The sequence below is a fragment of the Chlamydotis macqueenii genome, chromosome 12 (genome assembly GCF_036417535.1).
Source record: "Chlamydotis macqueenii isolate bChlMac1 chromosome 12, bChlMac1.mat, whole genome shotgun sequence".
NCBI lineage: Eukaryota > Metazoa > Chordata > Aves > Otidiformes > Otididae > Chlamydotis > Chlamydotis macqueenii.
This window is the reverse complement of record NC_141567.1, coordinates 2,706,557-2,725,143: the sequence shown is the minus strand read 5'-3', so window position 1 is coordinate 2,725,143 and position 18,587 is coordinate 2,706,557. Positions and strand designations below refer to the sequence as shown.

Genomic DNA, 18,587 nt, shown 5'->3' with positions numbered 1-18,587 from the left:
TAAGCACAGCCTGACATTAAAATCTTATCAACTCACTTGAAATTAAGTCAATGAAAAATTAAAGCTAATTTCTAATAAGCTTATGTTACATTCATAGACTAAAGGGCACTTGTCGAATCCAGGCAGTAAGCATACCTTTTCATATGGAAAAGATTCTCCCATTTGAAAGGCAGAGGCCAGAAGAGAGGCTAAAATGCACCATTTTAGACTGACTCTAAAAATGTCTAGTTTTTCTGTCTGTTTAAAGCTAATGTAAGGATACAGAATAATCACAGAAATAAATTATTAATTTAAAAATCTGGGATAAGACTGCCAAAAGTGATAAGTGCAAAATATGGTTTCGATAATGGGATTAGACATGTAGAAAATGCATGTTTAATAGGAACCTACTATTGCTCCATTCTGATATTTCAGGCTTTGTGTCAGAAACCACAAGCATGTGAAAGTCTGATCTTAAAAAAAAAGCCAACCCACAACATTATGAATTCTAAAATACTGTGGCTCTCTTCAGCTAAAAACCTGTAGGTGCATAAAATAAGTCTTAGATTGTTTTTCTTATTTTAAAGATGCGTGGAAAAGTCAGCTACCAATTGTAGTATGCTCTTGGAGTTGATCTATTAACGACAATAGAATTATTTTGTCTTCAACCTAGTACAGCTGGCCCTGAGATTATAAACTTGATACTGCTGCAATGGCAGAAAAGCCATATTAATACAAACAAAATGCATTTTATGGGAAACTAAATGAAAATTTGTTTTTTTTTTCTGGAAAGATATACCACCTCTTTTGCAAAGAACTCAGAAAAAGCGACGTTAAAAATACCTTAAAGCTCACCGTCAAAGTGGTCACTGTTTCCTTAAAATTCAAAAAGGTCTTCCCTTGAGTAACAGGCTTATCAGTTTTACTGAATTAATGTGTCCGCAGGAGGGAAGAAACATGTTTCTGTGTTTGAGTGACAGTGCAGATGTCACCTGCAGCCTGCAAATTCTCACAAATGCGAAGTCTCATCCCTCAAAGCTCACCTTATCTGTGACCGGTCGGCGTTTCCCGACCCCATTAACTCCCTCATACAATCACCCACGGAAATCCCTACAACTCGAGACTACCACAGCTACTGTACAGTATTGCTGGACGTGAAAAGACACAATTAGGGTTTATGTTGCTGGCAACGTGTCAAAGTTACTGAGGCTGTAAAGGAGAGCGAAATACGTAGTTTGATTTCCCGTATGCAATGGCAAAGAGGGAGGCTGCTCTTACGAGACATGACTGAAGCCTGAAGGTGGAAAGTACCAACACCATAACAAGGTGTTTCTTCCTTACCAGCATATATTACTTTCAAACCTGCATTTGCTATCCTGACTAAGGAAAATCTATGAAGGGTTATTTATAACTATGGGGTGCACACTTCTATGTTTTCCATCTTACACCTTCAGTACCATCCTATTTTCCTCACACATTTTTGGGATGTTAAAATCCACTGAATAAACTTCAGCTTTGGGTATTCAGAAAAGCCACTGACTAAACTAGTTCAGTGGATAACTGAGATAGCATCACGACTGCGGCGTTCTATAAAAACCACAGCACGATACAAAAAACCCAGAAAGACAGAACCAAGATTTGGATAAGACAGCATTTCAGATTAAAGGAATTCAGATAAACAGGATTTTAACTGACCCTAACATTTGCAGGAATGGAATATATTCCCCTGCAGATCGCTTCCTATTTAATCCCACTGTAACATCTGAAAGGTTAACAAAATACACACTGCCACAATTAACTTGAAGCACATTGACTCATTACAGGGAGGAAATGAGCTTGCTGTGAATATCAGCCAGGCCTGCGGCTTTCCTTTCTGTAATCTGTTTGTGAGCGGGATGTCCGACTGCGAGAACGGACGGGCTCGGGGCTTCAAGACAGGATGAGCAATGGCTGCGTCTGGCTTCCCACGGAGTCCCGCTAACCGGGCTCAGGTCAAGCACAAGGGGAGCACCTCCAGCAATTAGAGGACAGGCCAGCAGCTATGACCAATTTAATTACTGAGGGTTGTACTGACTGAACCAACTCAAGGCTATGTAGTTATAACTAGTCGGTATCTGCGAGGAAGCCATTTCTGGTACGAACCATGCTGTCTGCAGCCACCCTGAGGAGAAAGGACCAGGCTGATGGGGTTTGCAGTTCAGCTTGCAAAGCCCAAATGGCACAGCTGGAGCTGTGCTTTCCAGAGCCATGCAGCACGACACCTAACAAAGGAATGTCGCCTCTCCATGTTCTACCTTGCTTCTGAGCCACCCAGCAAGGCTACCAGGGCAGCCAGTCCTTTTCTGTCCAGTTTCGGGTTAGTTATTAAGTAAGAGGAGCCTAAATTAAATTTACAACCTTATTGCCATCACTGAGCATCCAGGAGAGGAGGCTGCATCTGGGCAAGATGAGACTGATGCCTGATTTTCTAGGACCTGTTTGCAAAGGACTTCCAGGAAACACTCCACCACGCAGCTCTTCTGCGCTTCCATTCTCTCTGCAGATGCAGTATGCGCAAGATCCCTAATTAACCAAATGCAATTAGCACTGAAGCACTCCGTTTTCCAGCGTTTTCATTTTAACCTGAATGTACACAAGAGAACACCTTTTCCACAAATGACTAGTATGCTGGGAGCGTTAAGGTCTGTGTGTGCACACATACACGCACACATATCAATAGACATGAACATGTCCTCTTTTGATTTTGAGGGCACTATTTATTTTATACACATGAGGTTACGCGTACGCAGCACTGCTGCACGCTGGAGAACTCCATTCAGTGCAAGGCTGAGCCCTTATTGGTACTGCAGCTGACATTTCCTTCACGGGGAGGAAAATTCCGCTCTGCATCCACTAGCAGGTCACAGATCTGATTTTGGCCCACATGGGCCAAAACATGAAACAAGTTTCACTTCACTTGTAGCACAGGAGAGTCTTTTGCCAATGCGGTTTTGGTCCCAAGTACAAGCGCTATGCTTGCCATGCTACGTACAAAGCCATTTGTGATACAGCGTGCCTGCGTACCTGGTTGGGCAATTTTCAGTAATAACGACAGGGCGCAATCATTTTTTTTTCTTCTTTTCCCATTCTTCCTCCATGCTTCTACCATCTACCGGTCTCTGAAGGTTTATATCAGTAACATCTTGAAAATCACTTTAAAGAAAACGGGTTCAATCTTCCCTTTGATCTTTACATAGAACACTGACATCAAGAGGAAGTCCCACTTGTGGGATGAACATACAGAATATGCTGTTTCAGATGAAGGTTTGTGGCTATTAGGATCAGAAAGCCACGTGAATTCTCTGGCTGGTGTGAGTGGGCAGAAAAACCTTCAGATGTTCCATGATCCCGAACTTTTCTGATCTTTTTCAGGCCATGCCTAATTAGTACCAAATTCAGAAAGCAAAAATTTAAGCCTGAATTATTTATCACGTCTTATTTATAAAATGCACTGCAATACACATCATGGTGCAGTTCACAACAACTACAGATGCCATACTTTTAATAGGAAAATATAATTATCTAGCTGAAGAGTTTCTTAAATTACATACTTTCAAACTAGAATGAGCAGAATTTATCCTTGTGTCTGGTGCTAAGCCAAGTGGAAAAAAACATTGGAAGGAGAATTGACAAAACACATGTTGGCTCTGTCTGTCTATCGACATTTCCAGTGCGCACCTTACATGGCCCTGTCAACATCTCAACTGCAACCTGGTCTCGAATACTAACGTAATATTTTTGGCCCTGAAATGCGATCCTGAAGAAGGGAGCTCCCGAACCGCAGGGACACATTGAGGGATAAAGTGCTTAGTTGGCAGTAAGTCCCCTTCAAGTTAATATACATTTATCTTGCCCAATATGGAAATTCTAAAAGAAGGATATCACAGAAATCATTCTCACCTTTACTTGGAGTAATTTGTATCTGCACTGATGTGCACTTACAGATGTGCGTGGGAGTAAGCATAAAGTACTGCAAATGCCTTTGAGAAAAAGCCACACCTCTCGGTCTGCATTGCCTGCAAAGTACATTCTCTGCAGTTTCCTCTGGAATGCTACCTCCAGAAAGATGTGTAATGAACTTTTAGAGTGAGTGAGTATAAATACATCTCTTTAATTTATTGTACTTCTAAAAGCCATTTTCTCCCTTGAAGAAGCTCACAATGACTACAGGAAAGCCTACCAACTGTTTCTCTGACGATCATCAATAATGCACAGTAGAGTTTTAAAGCCTGATAGACAGATATATTGACAGTAAAGAGGCTCAAAGGAAGATGAATGCAGTCCAGTGAATGAAAAATGCAAGCTGGAGGAGGGGATATTAGTGAGCTTGTAAGATGGTTTTTCTTTGGGGAAAAATGCCCTTTTCAGGCATGCATGCCCAGTATCTTTGAAAAGTAGCTTTCTTATAAGCAGTGTGCAGAACTTCCTATTTTTGCATCTTATTTAATTATTAAACAATTTTTTTTTCCATTGTACATTCTAGGTGTAATTTCATTGCTTTTGCTTCATGCTTCTAGGAGCGGAGCTGCTGCGGTGATGTTCTCTCCATCAGAAACAGAAGGCATGCACTGGCTTAAGGCATAAACGAAGGGGTAAGGTGACAGTATCCCAAATGTTGGCTACCTGATCAGCCTGCTTTGCTCCACACATTCTTCCAACTTGTACTTGTTTGAAAATCAATTACATTTTCCAAATGAATTGCTGTTAATGTAAATATGTTTTGATTGTCAGTGCCACTGGTGGTTCTGCAGTTATGGGCAAAAAATAGAAGTTTATTTCCCTCCAGGGCTTCTACAGAAAGTTGAGGGAGATTAACCAGTATTTTAGGCAGCTAAGTGTGAAATACTGGTTGGGTCGATAACTTGCCCCCCACTGTTGTTACATTAGCTGTCAAAAGCTGGCAAAGAGACATATCAGTACGGAGTCAAGTGCAGGTCTGACGGTACTGGGATCTCCAGCCTGGACTGTCCAACTTCCCTGAATATTCCTCTCTGCCTCTGTGTAATCATGAGAACTCTGTCAAACCACCATTAATCGGCTCTCCATAAGTGCCCTTCTGTGTGACAAGAAGCATGGGGAAATGGGAAAAGCATAAAGACAACGTTTTGTGACAAAATTGGGTTTTGTACGACAGAGCCGCTGTAATGACTCTGAGCATTCAGAAAACACCTAGCTGCATCCCCAGGCACGATGGTCCCAGGATTCACCAGGCCACAACTGCGCCCCATGGAAAGGGCTATTCAAGGAGAAAAACTGCAGGATTTCCAGATGATCTGCATCCTTCCTGAGGATTCTTTTTATGGAAGGCTAACATCTGGCTCCAGGTTTGGAACCATCTTCAACTAATCTGAATACAAATTTAATGAATGCCAATTATTGTCACCATCATGAGTGACTTAAATATGGGAACGTTCAGCTGATCTTGTCTCATTCTATTATTTAAAAGTTTGCAGTCACAAGTCCAGTGCTATAACTGATGCAACAGCAAACCAAAACAACCCACCAACCCCCCCCAAAACACCAAAAAATCCCAAGGTTTACAAAAGCAATTGATAATTTTACCTGTCCAGCCCGCAAGACAGCAGCAGTAACCGGTGACAGGATCACACCCATCTGCGTGGCTACAGTCACAGCGTTCACTGCAATTAAGACCATATGTTCCATCCTTCCAAAAACAGAAATTAAAAAGTCTCTCAGTAATCAGTTTTTTTTTCTTCTAAAATGTGCAAAATCATCTATCACGTCCCCCTTAATGCTGAGTCACATTTTTTAAATTAACATACAAAGAAGATAGAAAACTCCGAGCCTAATATTTCTATATAGAACCAAATGAGGAATCACTTTAAAAATGGTGTTGAAGAAAATGCAGACAACACAGCAATACCTCTGATAAAATAAAATGCAAAGTGTAATATATCTACTTGACTGTTAGAACCCCAATCTGTTATTTACACATTATTTCCTTCAGATATCCATAGACAAAGTGAGATGCTGACCTACTGTACATTTGGAAGAGCTATGTGGACTATGGTTTTAAAGGGGGATGCCAGACCGTCCCAGTTGTACTTACCGGACACGGCTGGTCACAATACTCCCCTTGCCATCCAGGGGAGCAGAGACAAAAGCCATCAGCTGGCCTGCAGGCTGCTCCGTTTGTGCAGTAACATGTCTGGTTACAGTCAAGACCCCAACTTCCACTTGAACATGGAATAGAGCAATCCACTCCTTGCCACCCTAAAGAAACACATGAGAGAGACAGCATTTGGGATGTTTTCCTGAAAAAAGCAAGGCAGAGGCAGTAAGAAAGGCTTGCAAATTGCAGCTCTTTTCTTCTAGGACCAGTTTCCTCCTGATCTTGGTGTAAGTCAGTACTACCTTAGGGTCAAAGACTGACCCTTTGACTATGACCTCCCAGCTTCATCTACCGGCATCTCAACATACAGAAGGCCGTTACGGGTATCACTGTGCGGGCTGTTTACCAGGTTAAGGTATCCGATGCCTCTCTGGGAACTGCTCGGGCAGCAAGAGAGAGCGCAATACTGTCTGGCAGGCCGGAGACCTGCTCATCAGCAAGAATGCAAGAAACGTGCCACACCATGCTGCCTGTTACTTAATACTTTTTTTTTTTTTTGAGAATACTCTAATATAAAGAACCTATTACACCTAAAAAAAGACCAAGGCCATCATTTCTAACCATTAAGGCTCAAGTCTTAACTACTAGCCGCACAATGGCTTTCATTACGCTGCAGCTGTATGTAATGGAGTTGAGCAGTAACTCATGGTTTATACACCCTCATTAAATGAGGTTCTACAGTGATCCATTAATTCATGTTTGAAATGCCAGATTTTATGGTTATTTGCCTCATTTCTGTTTTAGGGCTTACTTATGCCACACAGGCATAGTTCATGTTGGTATTCTGGGGGAAGGCACCAGTACACCGGGAACATAAGAGACACTGTGCTATGGAGCAGTATAAGGTTTCTCAAGTGATTACCGGATGCATGGGTTATGCTCACTGCCAAGCACGTAAGGGAATGATGGACATTCGTGTGGGAAGAAAAGAGGTTAGTCTTGCAGAGACACTCCGGAGCACGCAAGACTTCTTGTTTCCCCGGATAAAAGAGAGCCGTATCCTACAACCACAGGAGACAGAGGATACCTGCACGTGGCAAGGCTGTCACAATGTCAGGGTACAGGGAGGATGGGGAATGGAGGATGGCAGCAAGGGCAGACCAGCCAAGGCCCATCTTGGCAAGGCTGAGACAGGCAGGCAGTCTGCAGGTCAGGGTCAGGCCTGGTGAGGACAACCAGGGCTGGGCACCGCGCAGTGCTACGGGCTGAAGAAAAGACAGCAGGCAGCCTCTGCTCCCTTGCCCAGTTGCGTCACTCTAGGCATGGAGGGGAGGACAGGGGCTTTTGAGTCCTGGAGAAACGGGGCAGCAAACTGATCGAGAAAAAATCCTGACAGTCTGGGGACTGCATTGCATTTCCTCTGGAGAGGAGCTGCAGCTCTGCCAGCACACTTAGTTCTGTGACCTGTTCCTGCAGCAGAGCTGTTAAGCCTGGCCCGTGTTCAGGGCAGAGACAAAACATACAGTCAGGCCCCTGTTGAGTTTTGGTGCTCGGGCAGGCTGTTGAATTACTGACAGGCACAAGAAAATAGTGGAGTTACTGACTGCACAGCTGTGCCACTTTAAAAGGGGAGAAGCACCGATGCCAAATTGCGGACAATTGTTAAATCTGAATTTTGTTTACCTTCTTTGCAATAGCACAGGCCATCCACAGGGGAACACGCACCATCATTTTTGCAATTACAAACTGATGAGCAATTGGTTCCGTAGGTTCCTGCCACGCAGGTAATGGTGCAGTCATCTCCCTGCAAACCAAAAAAAGTCAGAGTCAGCTAAAGAAATCTGAACTGCAGGAAATTCCCATCCCTGCACAGGGAGGCTTTCTCTTTCAAAACAGTGAACAGAGTGTTATGAGTCGATTGCTGAGTCTTCAGCACTTGAGCAGTCACGGCTGCTTCCCATGATTATGATGCAATTAGCGTTTTGATTGACCTGGAGGAAAGGGACAAGTTTCTGGCGTTCATTCAGCGGGAGGTGGGGAAGTTACAAAAACAAACCTCCTAGAACAGATGTTAGATCATTAAGCAAAACATCACTGACAAAACACTAATCACAAAATATACAGTCTGAAACCGTGCAAAGGTTGCTTTGCATTTCTTGGAAAATATAGTCTAAGAATAGGGTTGTTAAAAAGCTAAAGGATCTCATACGTGCTCATCTTCCACAGACTGGCAGAGAGGAAAACTACAAGGCAGGTGCATTAGACCTTTTTGACACGTAGCTGGTGCCTGCATTTGTTTTCAATTAATTTGCACAAGATTGTGACTCTGGGAAGAACGGCAAACAGGGAGCAATGTATATTTCAGAGGAGGAGGCACACAGAGCAGAACACAGAAAGAGACAGTCGCTGTCCTATTTCTGCTCCAGGTGTGGGGAAAGTGAGGGAAAGGAAAGTAAATACTTATACATGACAGAAATACAGAATATTTCAACAGTAAATTACAGTATGCTTTGTGCACTGGTTAGCTTGTGTGGCTGAAAGGAGAGACATAGTCCTTACTAACACCGTTCATCTGATACCACAAGGGAATTGCAATGTGAGCACAATTCCTTTAAACCTACTTAGTGACCCCCATAGTTGGGTCTACATATGTTAGCACATACAATGTATTTTTGCTCCTTTTTCTTTGTGTAGTCCTGACTTTCACATCACCTCCTAAATTTGCTTCTTCATTGAGTCAAACTTTAATAATTTAGTTCTGTGTCAGAGAAAGCTATCCTACTCCGAAGTTAAATAGTAACTACACTGCACAGAGTGACCTCTACCATAGCTCAGGGGAAAAGAGATTGGTCAAAGTATATTTTTGCACGTGAAAGTCTTCACCATTTGACAGGAGGATCCATTTATCAGGAGATAAATGCACAAAATGTCAGCTTCCCTATGCCACGGCAAGTACCTCCAGGAGCCTGGATATCACAGCATCAGGCACTGAGACAGTAAAAGGAAATATGAACAGATTTCTCAGCACCATAAGCCCCCATATGCTTGCTGTAGCAGTTCTGCCTAGCACAATATGACTCATCCTATTTCATATAAAAACTTTGGTTTAGGGGCAAGTAAAAGAAACGGTTAAAATACGTACCACTCAGAAGTAAATCCTACAAGTCTCTGATTTTTGAGTGAAAGCAGCATTTGTAAGAGATGCTATCTTTGACCTTGGTGGAGTAAAACAAGTTCCCCTGAAAAGGCTTGGCAGTAAAAGGTGCTGTCTTGACAGCCAGAAAATCTGAAGCATGCTGCCCCTCATTACCCTGCCAGCATGCCTACAGCATGAGCTACAGGAACCCAGAGCCGAGTGGGATGGCAGAGGGGCATTCCGTCTCCACACCTAATCAATCCTCTGCCTTTCTCCTGCGTCTGACAATTAGACAGCCAATTAGTGCCACTTAGAAAGCAGTATCTTGTGTGATTGAAACTCCCAACTCATTTCACGTACAACACAGAACTGCTGGTACTGCTAATAATTTCTATGGCAATTGACCTTATCTGGATTTGAACTAGTGATCTAGAAGTAAAAGAAAATTCCTTTGAAAAGGAAAGTAGAACAGAGTGCCATGGAGCTGAAACATCCCCTTGGGAACCAGATTGACCAAACCAGCTTCTGGGTCAGAGGTGGAGGCAGAAGGTGGATTTCCCTTTCCACAGCCGACTCTGTGACCGCGGATCAGCTCCTGGGACAGGGTCAGTTCTGTCCGGCCATGTGCACAATAGGCTGGCGCCAGTCACTGGTTTCCTGTAGACCCACTCTGCGTGGAGAGCAGACACAGCCACTTCGAATATTCCAAATAAAAGGTACTGTATACAAGCTAAACATCACGCCGTTCCCCCTTTATTCAACGTGCCTTTGAGTTCTGGCATTTAGTTTAACACTCTGCACCTCATGGACTAACAGAGGTTGGTCATTCTGGCTTTGCGCTTACTTTGCAAACAAACCTTAACTGAAAAAAATAACTGGCTTAATGAGATTTCTATCCCCAGGTTTGACAAGCAAGACCTTCAGAGCTCTCTGAGTGACAACTGCCAAATACACTTAACTTCTTAATTACATAAGAGGAAAATGCTCTTGAACTGTAGCACTGGCTCTAAGATTTTATTAATTATAAATGCACACCCCGTTATTAACATTTTGAACTTGCTTTGGGAGAATGACCTATGAAATTAAATGCATTCAGGTACTGTTAAAGATATGTAAATTCCACCTCCCTCTCACCACCTGCCCGAGTGAATAATGCCGCAGTACACGTCTATCCAGTTGTTAATGAGTTACACATTCTATTAAACTGATTTCAAATGTTGTGTATTGAATCTTCACTCTTGCAATATGGTACTTTAGATTTCTATCCTATTTAGTAAAATTAATCAACAGCTGTGCTCCTTATGTTGATTATTCTTTTTTCTATTAAGATCGGGAGGTTAATGAGAGTAGTGAAATGCCTAGATGTGGTATACAGGATGGGAAGGAGCAGCTAATTCAAGCAAACATATACCCCTGAAAATGTTAAAGCTATATTAAGAAATCCAGCTATAAATAACTTGGTATTTCACATCTCTATTTTCCAACTCAGAATGATCCATATGGACATCACAAACTTTCCAAAGGGCTTCATTCTCTTCATCGTTTTCACTTAGAAGGCCCAGTTTATCAAAACAGACCCCTGAAATCCATCCCACATATTATTTCCTAATTTCAGGGGTCAAATCTCTCTCTAACAATGGAAAACCCCTCTTTACGGGATGACCCCTCATACCTTTAAGTACTTCAGAAATACTAATTGTTGCTGAAATGAAATCACAGACCCTCCCAGCACCAGGAGAGGTTTGGGCATACAGTTCTTGTTGTTAATTCTGCCCTATGTATTGAGGGCTAGGTCCAAGGAACCAAGCTCCATTAGTAACTCAGGCTGCCAGCTCACATCCATCAGCATCAAATATTAATAGACTCACGGGGGCCAGAGCATACATCTTTCCGGATGGCAGTCAATAATATGTCTTGTTTCTGTTCAGGGAGAGGGGAAGATTTTCTTCCACCAAAATTATTATTGTACAATATTAGTAGAGCTTAAAGACACACTGCTGCCTCAGGTGTTAGCTGTGTTAACAAGCTCTGGACACCTTAGAAAGTGTTTTCCCTGGATTAATGTTGCCCTAACAGATTAGATTTCTTGTTTCTGTTAAAAATACATTCAAACCATAAACAACGACCAGCTCCCTTCAAAATTCTTTTCCGGTGTTAAATACAAAGATTTGTATTTATTCAATGCATTTTCAAAGGAAAAAAAAAAAGGAGTATCCCAGACTGTAAGGGGAGCTAACAAACCAGTGATGGTCAACAACACCCAGCAAAGTCTGCACCCACACCTGGTCTGCCTCAAAGTTTGACTATTTAAGGATGTGAAATTAAGGATTTCAGCAGTAACTACAATCTACAGGAATAAATTTGCTTTGGAGAGCTAAAGCTTGGTTCCACCGAAGTCAGTGGCAAAACAGAAAATCAATTTTTCAAGACCTCTGCAATGCAGAAGGCTAACAGGGCTGTTATTGAACTTGGCCTCAAGTTTGCATGATAAAAACCTATGTGACAGGTTTGTTTGAGTGTTCTCAAGGTTTAATCTGTCAAGGTGCTGAAAATCCTCAACTCCTGCACAGATTATTAGGGGAGACTGACAACACTGAAAAGCAACATATTTGAACCTTTGATAATCTGTAATGTGACTCCAACTAATCCGAGATTTTCTTTCCTCCTTCTCCCCCTCCTCACCTTTTTTTTTTGTGCCAGATGAATTAGAGGTGCAACACCTGTCACCAGCAACGGGGAAGCTCAATCCTCTGCGCTCAGAGCACAGTCATTAAACAGAGAGAAGGGCACGGCGCAGTGCCATATGCATGTAATGATAAACAGATCAGAAAGACAAAATGCAGGGGCTGTTTGCACCTGATGTCTGTGTGTCCAGATAAGCCGATCGGTATGGATTTAGTACATGAAAGTGTATATTGACATGTACACACCTTCTGTGGCACACCGGTGTGCCGGTACACAGTGTCTGCACACTGATGCAGATCACAGATACAGTTCTGTATATTTACTTATTTAATTGTGACATTTACAATTAACCCAAAGTGGTTCTCCACAAACATCCCCTCAAGGTAAACATATGGTATCCAGCAACACAAACTGTCAGAACAAACTAATTTCCCTAATGGTGTTCCAGTAGAAATTAACATGCTCTTCATAAACATATTAGCAGCAGCAGGAAACTTTGTACTTTTACTGGTCTTCTCCTCTACCCTAGACTCAAGCAATTTATTCATGACCTTACTACACAGCATCTTTAGTTTTCCAGACATAATAATGTCCTCTGGCAGAATTCCCTTCCCCTCTGGGTGCTACTAATTACTCCCTGCAGATCCTATTATTGGTGCTAATGATAAAATGCAGAAAAAAGGTTGGGGAAGGATCTTGTGCCCTATACAAGCCAAGCCATTCTGTTTGTAGGTATTTGTCATTATAAGAACTGACAAATGTTCCTTTACTCACTTTGTAACACTATGATATAGATGTATATCAAACTGTGGCACAGTGAAAATGGCACCCAAACCATGGACGACCTTATTCAGCCTCCTTTTCCCTTCGCCCTTTTCATGGGAGAAGATGGGAAAGAGCTTCCTTACATTTAAAAAGTGACTTTACAGCTCATGACTCATCCAAAGACACAAGCCTGAATGCCGAAGTCTTTCATTAAATCATAAAGCACTTCCAACAGCCATCTGCGAAGCTTTCCCCAATCTGCCCCTCTGAGCACACTGGACAAGGTGGACATGCCAGAAGGCCCGAGCACGGCTCCCTTTGGGAGCAGGAAGAACTTACTGCTTTGCTTCCTACAATCTTACAAAGATTTACCAACGTTTACAAAGGGATGTCAGCATTTTATTTCACCTCTGAGTTTGTGCTAATATGCTAATTCATACAGTAAATTCCACAGTAAATGCCAAGTTCAAAATTAGTCAGCCCGATAATAACTCTTAAAGTTGGTGTTTGATTAAAAGTGTTCAGCAAAACATGCACACAAACAAAATGGAAACTTGATTTGTTACAAAGACAGTAGTAAGTAAAATTATTATAATGTTAATTTTAAGTACTTGCAGTACTTTAATAAATATTATTTAATTTCATTTTACTGGTTACTGTGTTTTGTTACACAAAAGCAAACCTGGGGCACCGACTGTGAGGGGAGTAAAAGTTACCACAAAGTAACTGTTGTTTGCTCTTTTCCAAATTGTTTGTACAAAATCTGTCTGAACTCTGTGGATTCCTATTTTACAACCCCAAATATATTTGCCGCGGCCTGCTGCAGGCGTAACACATGCTACTCCCTCAGTAAGGCCACAGAAGGGCTTGGGCCAGATTCTCATTCCGGCCTGCTGGGCCCCTACAGCCTCTCATTCCCCCACCTCCGTTTTTCTGTTTCCCATTGCACAGCCTCACAATTGATCTGAGACACATTAACAGTATATTTGGGTTATTTTTATTCCAAAACCAGTAGTACTCAGCCTATGGTCCCTGGGCTGTAGGAGCTTCAGAGCAACAATTACCCATCCATCTTCCCAGAAGGGACGTTCTCCATCACACTGACCATGCACGCGGGAAGCCTTGGGCCACAGCTTCGGAAAGTCTTTGCCACCACTCCCTCGTCCTCCAGCATCTCAGCCCCAACATGCTTCATACATCCAGAAAGAACAATGCTCTGGCACAACAAAACTGATTATGAAGCGGAGCAGTACTCTCTAAGAGCAAAAGCAGCAAATTCTGGCTTTGTGACTTTTTTTTTTCTCCATTAAATCAAGTGAAAACAAATACAAATAAAACTTACATTTAAAAAATTGGATTTTGCATACTAAAACTCAGCAAACCTGAGTTGGATTTCTGACAGCGAGTGCTATAATCCTCCTCACCACCAGCGAATAGTTTTCTAGTCTGCACTAAAAATATGCCCAGTATCAGCCAGTTGTCTGCAATTAAAAAAATCTATTCCTACTGTTCAGCCACCTAAATATGAGCATTAAAAAAAAGATAATTCAATAAAGAGAGCAGGCAAGAGATCGCATCCTCTCCCCCACTTTCTGTAAATCAGTGTAGCACTATTACTGGCAAAAAAATCTAGACTAACTTTACAACACTTGAATATCTGCCTGGTTTAGTATTTAGGCCTTAACTGCAGAGCACTTTAGTGTCAGCGAGGCAATGAATACAGCATCATATAATTAAATGTATTCACAAAGAAAGTAGTGTGGAGAGTAAAAAAGATGATCATCAACCTCTGAACAAGATTTTTTTTTTTTATACAGTCAGCACTTTTCACCTAATAAAATATCACAGAACACATTTATCCAAAAATAGGAGATTGGATTTAGACTGGGTGAAACAACTCCTACATCATTTCCTCGGGACATTTCATCGGTGAGATGGCACATCATCCCTGAGAGAAGAGCCTCCCACGGCAGCCTGGAACGGAGTACAAGCACCGTAGCCACGCACAGGTCAGAAACCACGATGGAGGTGAGCGCTCAGCTAAACCGGATGGGTCTGCAGAGCTCGGCCAGCCCCAGCAGCTGGCTACACAGGGGCGAGATGTGAAAAACTCCCGATTCTGTTCACGGTGGAGCTGGGGAGATTGTTTATGGAGCAGATATTTCAGGTGGCAATGAAAACATCTATAATACATGGGGTTAGATTTAGCTAATGGGAAGACACATTGTCAAGGCAGGTCAATCGTGTCTGTACCAGGAGGATTACTAACACACATCATGGGGCCACCTGGAAAACCAAGTCCTCTGTTTAAAGCCATTTAAATCTGGAACAGAGTCACTTATTTATTCAGGTGAGGCAGGGAGCAAACTCTCAGAATATTTTAAACTTAACTCTGGGGAAGCTATAGAGTCTCAAACATCTGTGGGGCTCATTGCTGTTACCGTAATCGCCTTCATCAGCTACTGTTCTAATATGCTCCAAAGAACATGGCCATATCACAATTTAAAGTCCCAAACAGTAAAATGGCACACGTGTAACATGCGTTATTTCAAGTTAGTGGAAGTATTTACGTGCCTGAAAAGTATATGTTTGTTACATGTGCTCTTCATGGATGTGCTCAAGCTACTTGTGTCCAAACTGTGGGACAGAAGCTACTTAAGTATGTCCAAATACTAAACCACAGTCCTTGAATACTACTGGTAAAGACCAACAAAAAAGCTGTTTTCTTCTGCTTTTTCAGATGAAGGCATTAAATTGCAGTTATCACTATGGTAAAGGAAAGACTTTACCACACTATGGGCAGTTCCACCATTTTCTTTCCCAGATTTGAGCAGAATAGATCAGTGGCTAACAGAAGCCTAATCCATGTGGAAATATGGAGAAGACGTGCAGTGCAGTGCACTTCAGAGTGAGAATTCAGAGCTGGCTATGACAATTCTGCACCAGCTATTTTATGGGAGTATCTTTGTCTGGAAATTACAGATGGTTTCTGCTCTGTCTGCATAGCCTGAGTGGCACAGCCCAAGATCTACTTTGTAGAACAATTGTGGGCTCCTAACTTTTTTTGCTATAATAAATTTGGGCTCTGCCAGACAAGTTTGAAGAGTTCTGCAAAAAGGACATTATAGCTAAACCAGAAAATAAAAGGCATCATTTATGCTTTCAACCTCTATGACGTCCTCTGGCAAGAAGATCCACAGTTTAATTATAAATACAAAGGAGAAAAATTATCTTTATTTGTTTGCTTTAAATCCACTGCCTGATTTTTAATTGGGAAACTTCTTATACTGTGATAAATAGCAAATATGCATTCCTTCTTCCCCTTCCCCCATGGTGTAAGAAAGCGACCTCTCGCATACCTACCCTCGGTGACCTCTTTTCTAAGCAAAACCATCCCACTCTCTTATTCTCATTTTATGGGAGCCATTTCACAATTTAATTACACATTCTGTGAAAAGCACTATCTTTGTCCTTAAACCTGCTGTGCAATCATTTAATTGGTTGCCCCTTGTTCCTGCGTTATTAGAAATAGTAAATAACCATCCCTTGTTCACGTTCTATGCACCATCCACGGTTCCATAGATCTCTATCATATCCCTCCTCAGCCATCTGTTTTCTAAGCCCAGTTCTAGCTTATCAAGTCCCTCTTTGTATAGAAGCTATTCCGTATAAAAGATGATCTTTGTCACCATTCACTACTTCCATTATATCCTTTGTGAGCAGGAATCAGTCAAACCCCATGCAGTAATTTGAGATTTAGATATATTATGGATTTACACAATACTACAAAAATGGTTTTTCCATCCTCTTTTGTTCTCTTCCTGATCATTCTAACTACTCTATCTGGTGCTCTGGATTCGTTTGTTTTTTGACTGGTGCCGAGCACTCATTTGAGTTTTTCAGAAGATTATCCACTGTGATTGCCTGATCTCTTTCCCTGAATGGTAGGAATTAAATTAGAACTCACCTTTTGTGTATATTTACTTAACATTATTTTCTCGTCATCTGTTTCTCTACATTTTTGAACACTGAATTTCAACCTACCCAGTCATTCAGCAAAATGAAACCTTTCCCTAAAGTTGCTGCTATCTTTATATTTGACAATCCCAGTAGTTGTGCATTATTTGCAAACTTTCTTTTAGAATTTTTCTACAGCTGTACGATACAATTAAGGATAATGCCCAAGCATCGTCTCAAATCGAAATTTCCCTACCACGCACGCTGTCTGCACTCACCAGTGTGGTCACTTGCCAAACAAGCTCAGCACCTCAGTGCTTGCCTGAACTGTTCACACAGGCTGCACGGACTGTGTCCAGAAGGAGTTCAATGTGCCACACACAGCAAGTGTCCTCAGCTGGGCTCTTGCTAAGAGCACTGAAGTCACAGAAGCAGTAATGTGGATGGAAAATGCACAGGTACGGGGCTGATGATCCCAACACCTGTGGTTGACCTTGGTTCTGAGCTGCATAACCACATGTGAAAGGATCAAAGCAAAAAAAAAAAGCATCTAAAAAAGAAAATACATTTTATGAGATGAAAGGAAGAACATTCAATGTCAACTTTAAGCTAATGGGGTTTGCGACGTACCTTCTGAAAAGCTGGTAAATAACCTGGCAATCATACACAGGCAAATAAACTGATATCCCCTCCAAACTTTCACAGATTTTCCTAAAATCAAAGACCTAAAGCAAGAGAGTCCAAGATCTGGTAAAATTTCAGTTGCTGTTTGGCACAAGAAAACACACTAGGATTTTCCATTTATTTTGATTGTTCAATTGCAAAGGATAAAGACTTTTCCTTTGACAGTATAGTTAGAGAGAAAATAAAATACTAACCTGTGGCTTGAATTGTATACTTAGGTGGTTTTATTGAAGTCAGTTTGCAATTTGAACTACCAGGAGAGCCAGCGACCAACACTTTTATGCATAGGTCCACAGATAGCGTGGATAAAGATATACACATTCAGAAGCTTACTAGATGAAAAGAGACACTGCTATTGGCAAGCAGTTTATTCCTCTGCAAAATTCAGATCAAATAACTCAGACTGAACAGGATATTGAGCTCCATTGATTCTGAATGAGGCTATGGGAACGGAAATGCAATTTGACATAGCCACATCGCCAATTAAGGATAAAATACAGGAAATATGTCAACTAGCAGCAAAGGCAGAGGCATTCAGGCTTTCTACATGAAGTTGGTTCCTTTGGACCCACTTACAAGAACTTTGGAGTTATTCAGGTAAAAAAAACCGCAGCAGAGGCCAGAAGTAAAAGTAAATATAGGAAGAAAAGAGGAGAAGGCCTGGGACTTGCTCACAGTTTTTATCAAATTGTAGACACTGCGTGTAACTGAATAAGTTCTCATTAGTAGAGACAGTCACTGAGACAGACTCCACTCTCGTATATCTGGGATGATCCTACTGAAGCTAGCAGTTGTATTCAGGTAAACTTGGGCTGACAAAGTAGAATCTGAGCTGCCACAGACTATTTCTGGAGCTTGCACGTTGACAAGAGAGAAAGCAAACAAAATGAAATAGAAGTAGTTCATAAAAGGGTTTGAAAACTTCAATTGAATTCAAAGAAAGGGATGCTGTTTCCACAACTGAGGGAGACCCACTGTGTCTTGTGCATCCAGTGACCTTGTTAAATGCTCCAGTACAATAGTTCACCGCTCAAAAACGTACAACAAATGCCCTGAAGTGAGAGAAGACCCTTCATTATGGGCTCATGCAGCCAGGCGCTGACATGAACGCTGTCAGGGTTTAGGAAAACACAGGCTCCTAAACGCTGTGGCTGCCGGCGCTCCGGCAGAAATGTCTAATTGAGCGAGAGGAGCTCCGGGGGGAGAACACCACCAGGCCTAATAGGCAGCAAGCACCTGGTTCATTGATATAAAAATCAATAGGGGAGC

General features: G+C 41.9%; 1 protein-coding gene across 1 annotated transcript in view; it reads right to left on the bottom strand.

Annotated features, from left to right (window-relative positions):
• MEGF11 (multiple EGF like domains 11) overlaps positions 1 to 18,587 on the bottom strand; it is a 203,768-nt gene that overhangs the window by 50,573 nt on the left and 134,608 nt on the right. The window contains exons 12-14 of the mRNA XM_086756994.1: positions 7,775 to 7,895; positions 6,089 to 6,252; positions 5,581 to 5,683 (exon numbers count right to left, since the gene is read on the bottom strand). Coding sequence (XP_086613120.1) covers positions 5,581 to 5,683; positions 6,089 to 6,252; positions 7,775 to 7,895 — 388 coding nt within the window. The remainder of the gene's footprint in view (positions 1 to 5,580; positions 5,684 to 6,088; positions 6,253 to 7,774; positions 7,896 to 18,587) is intronic.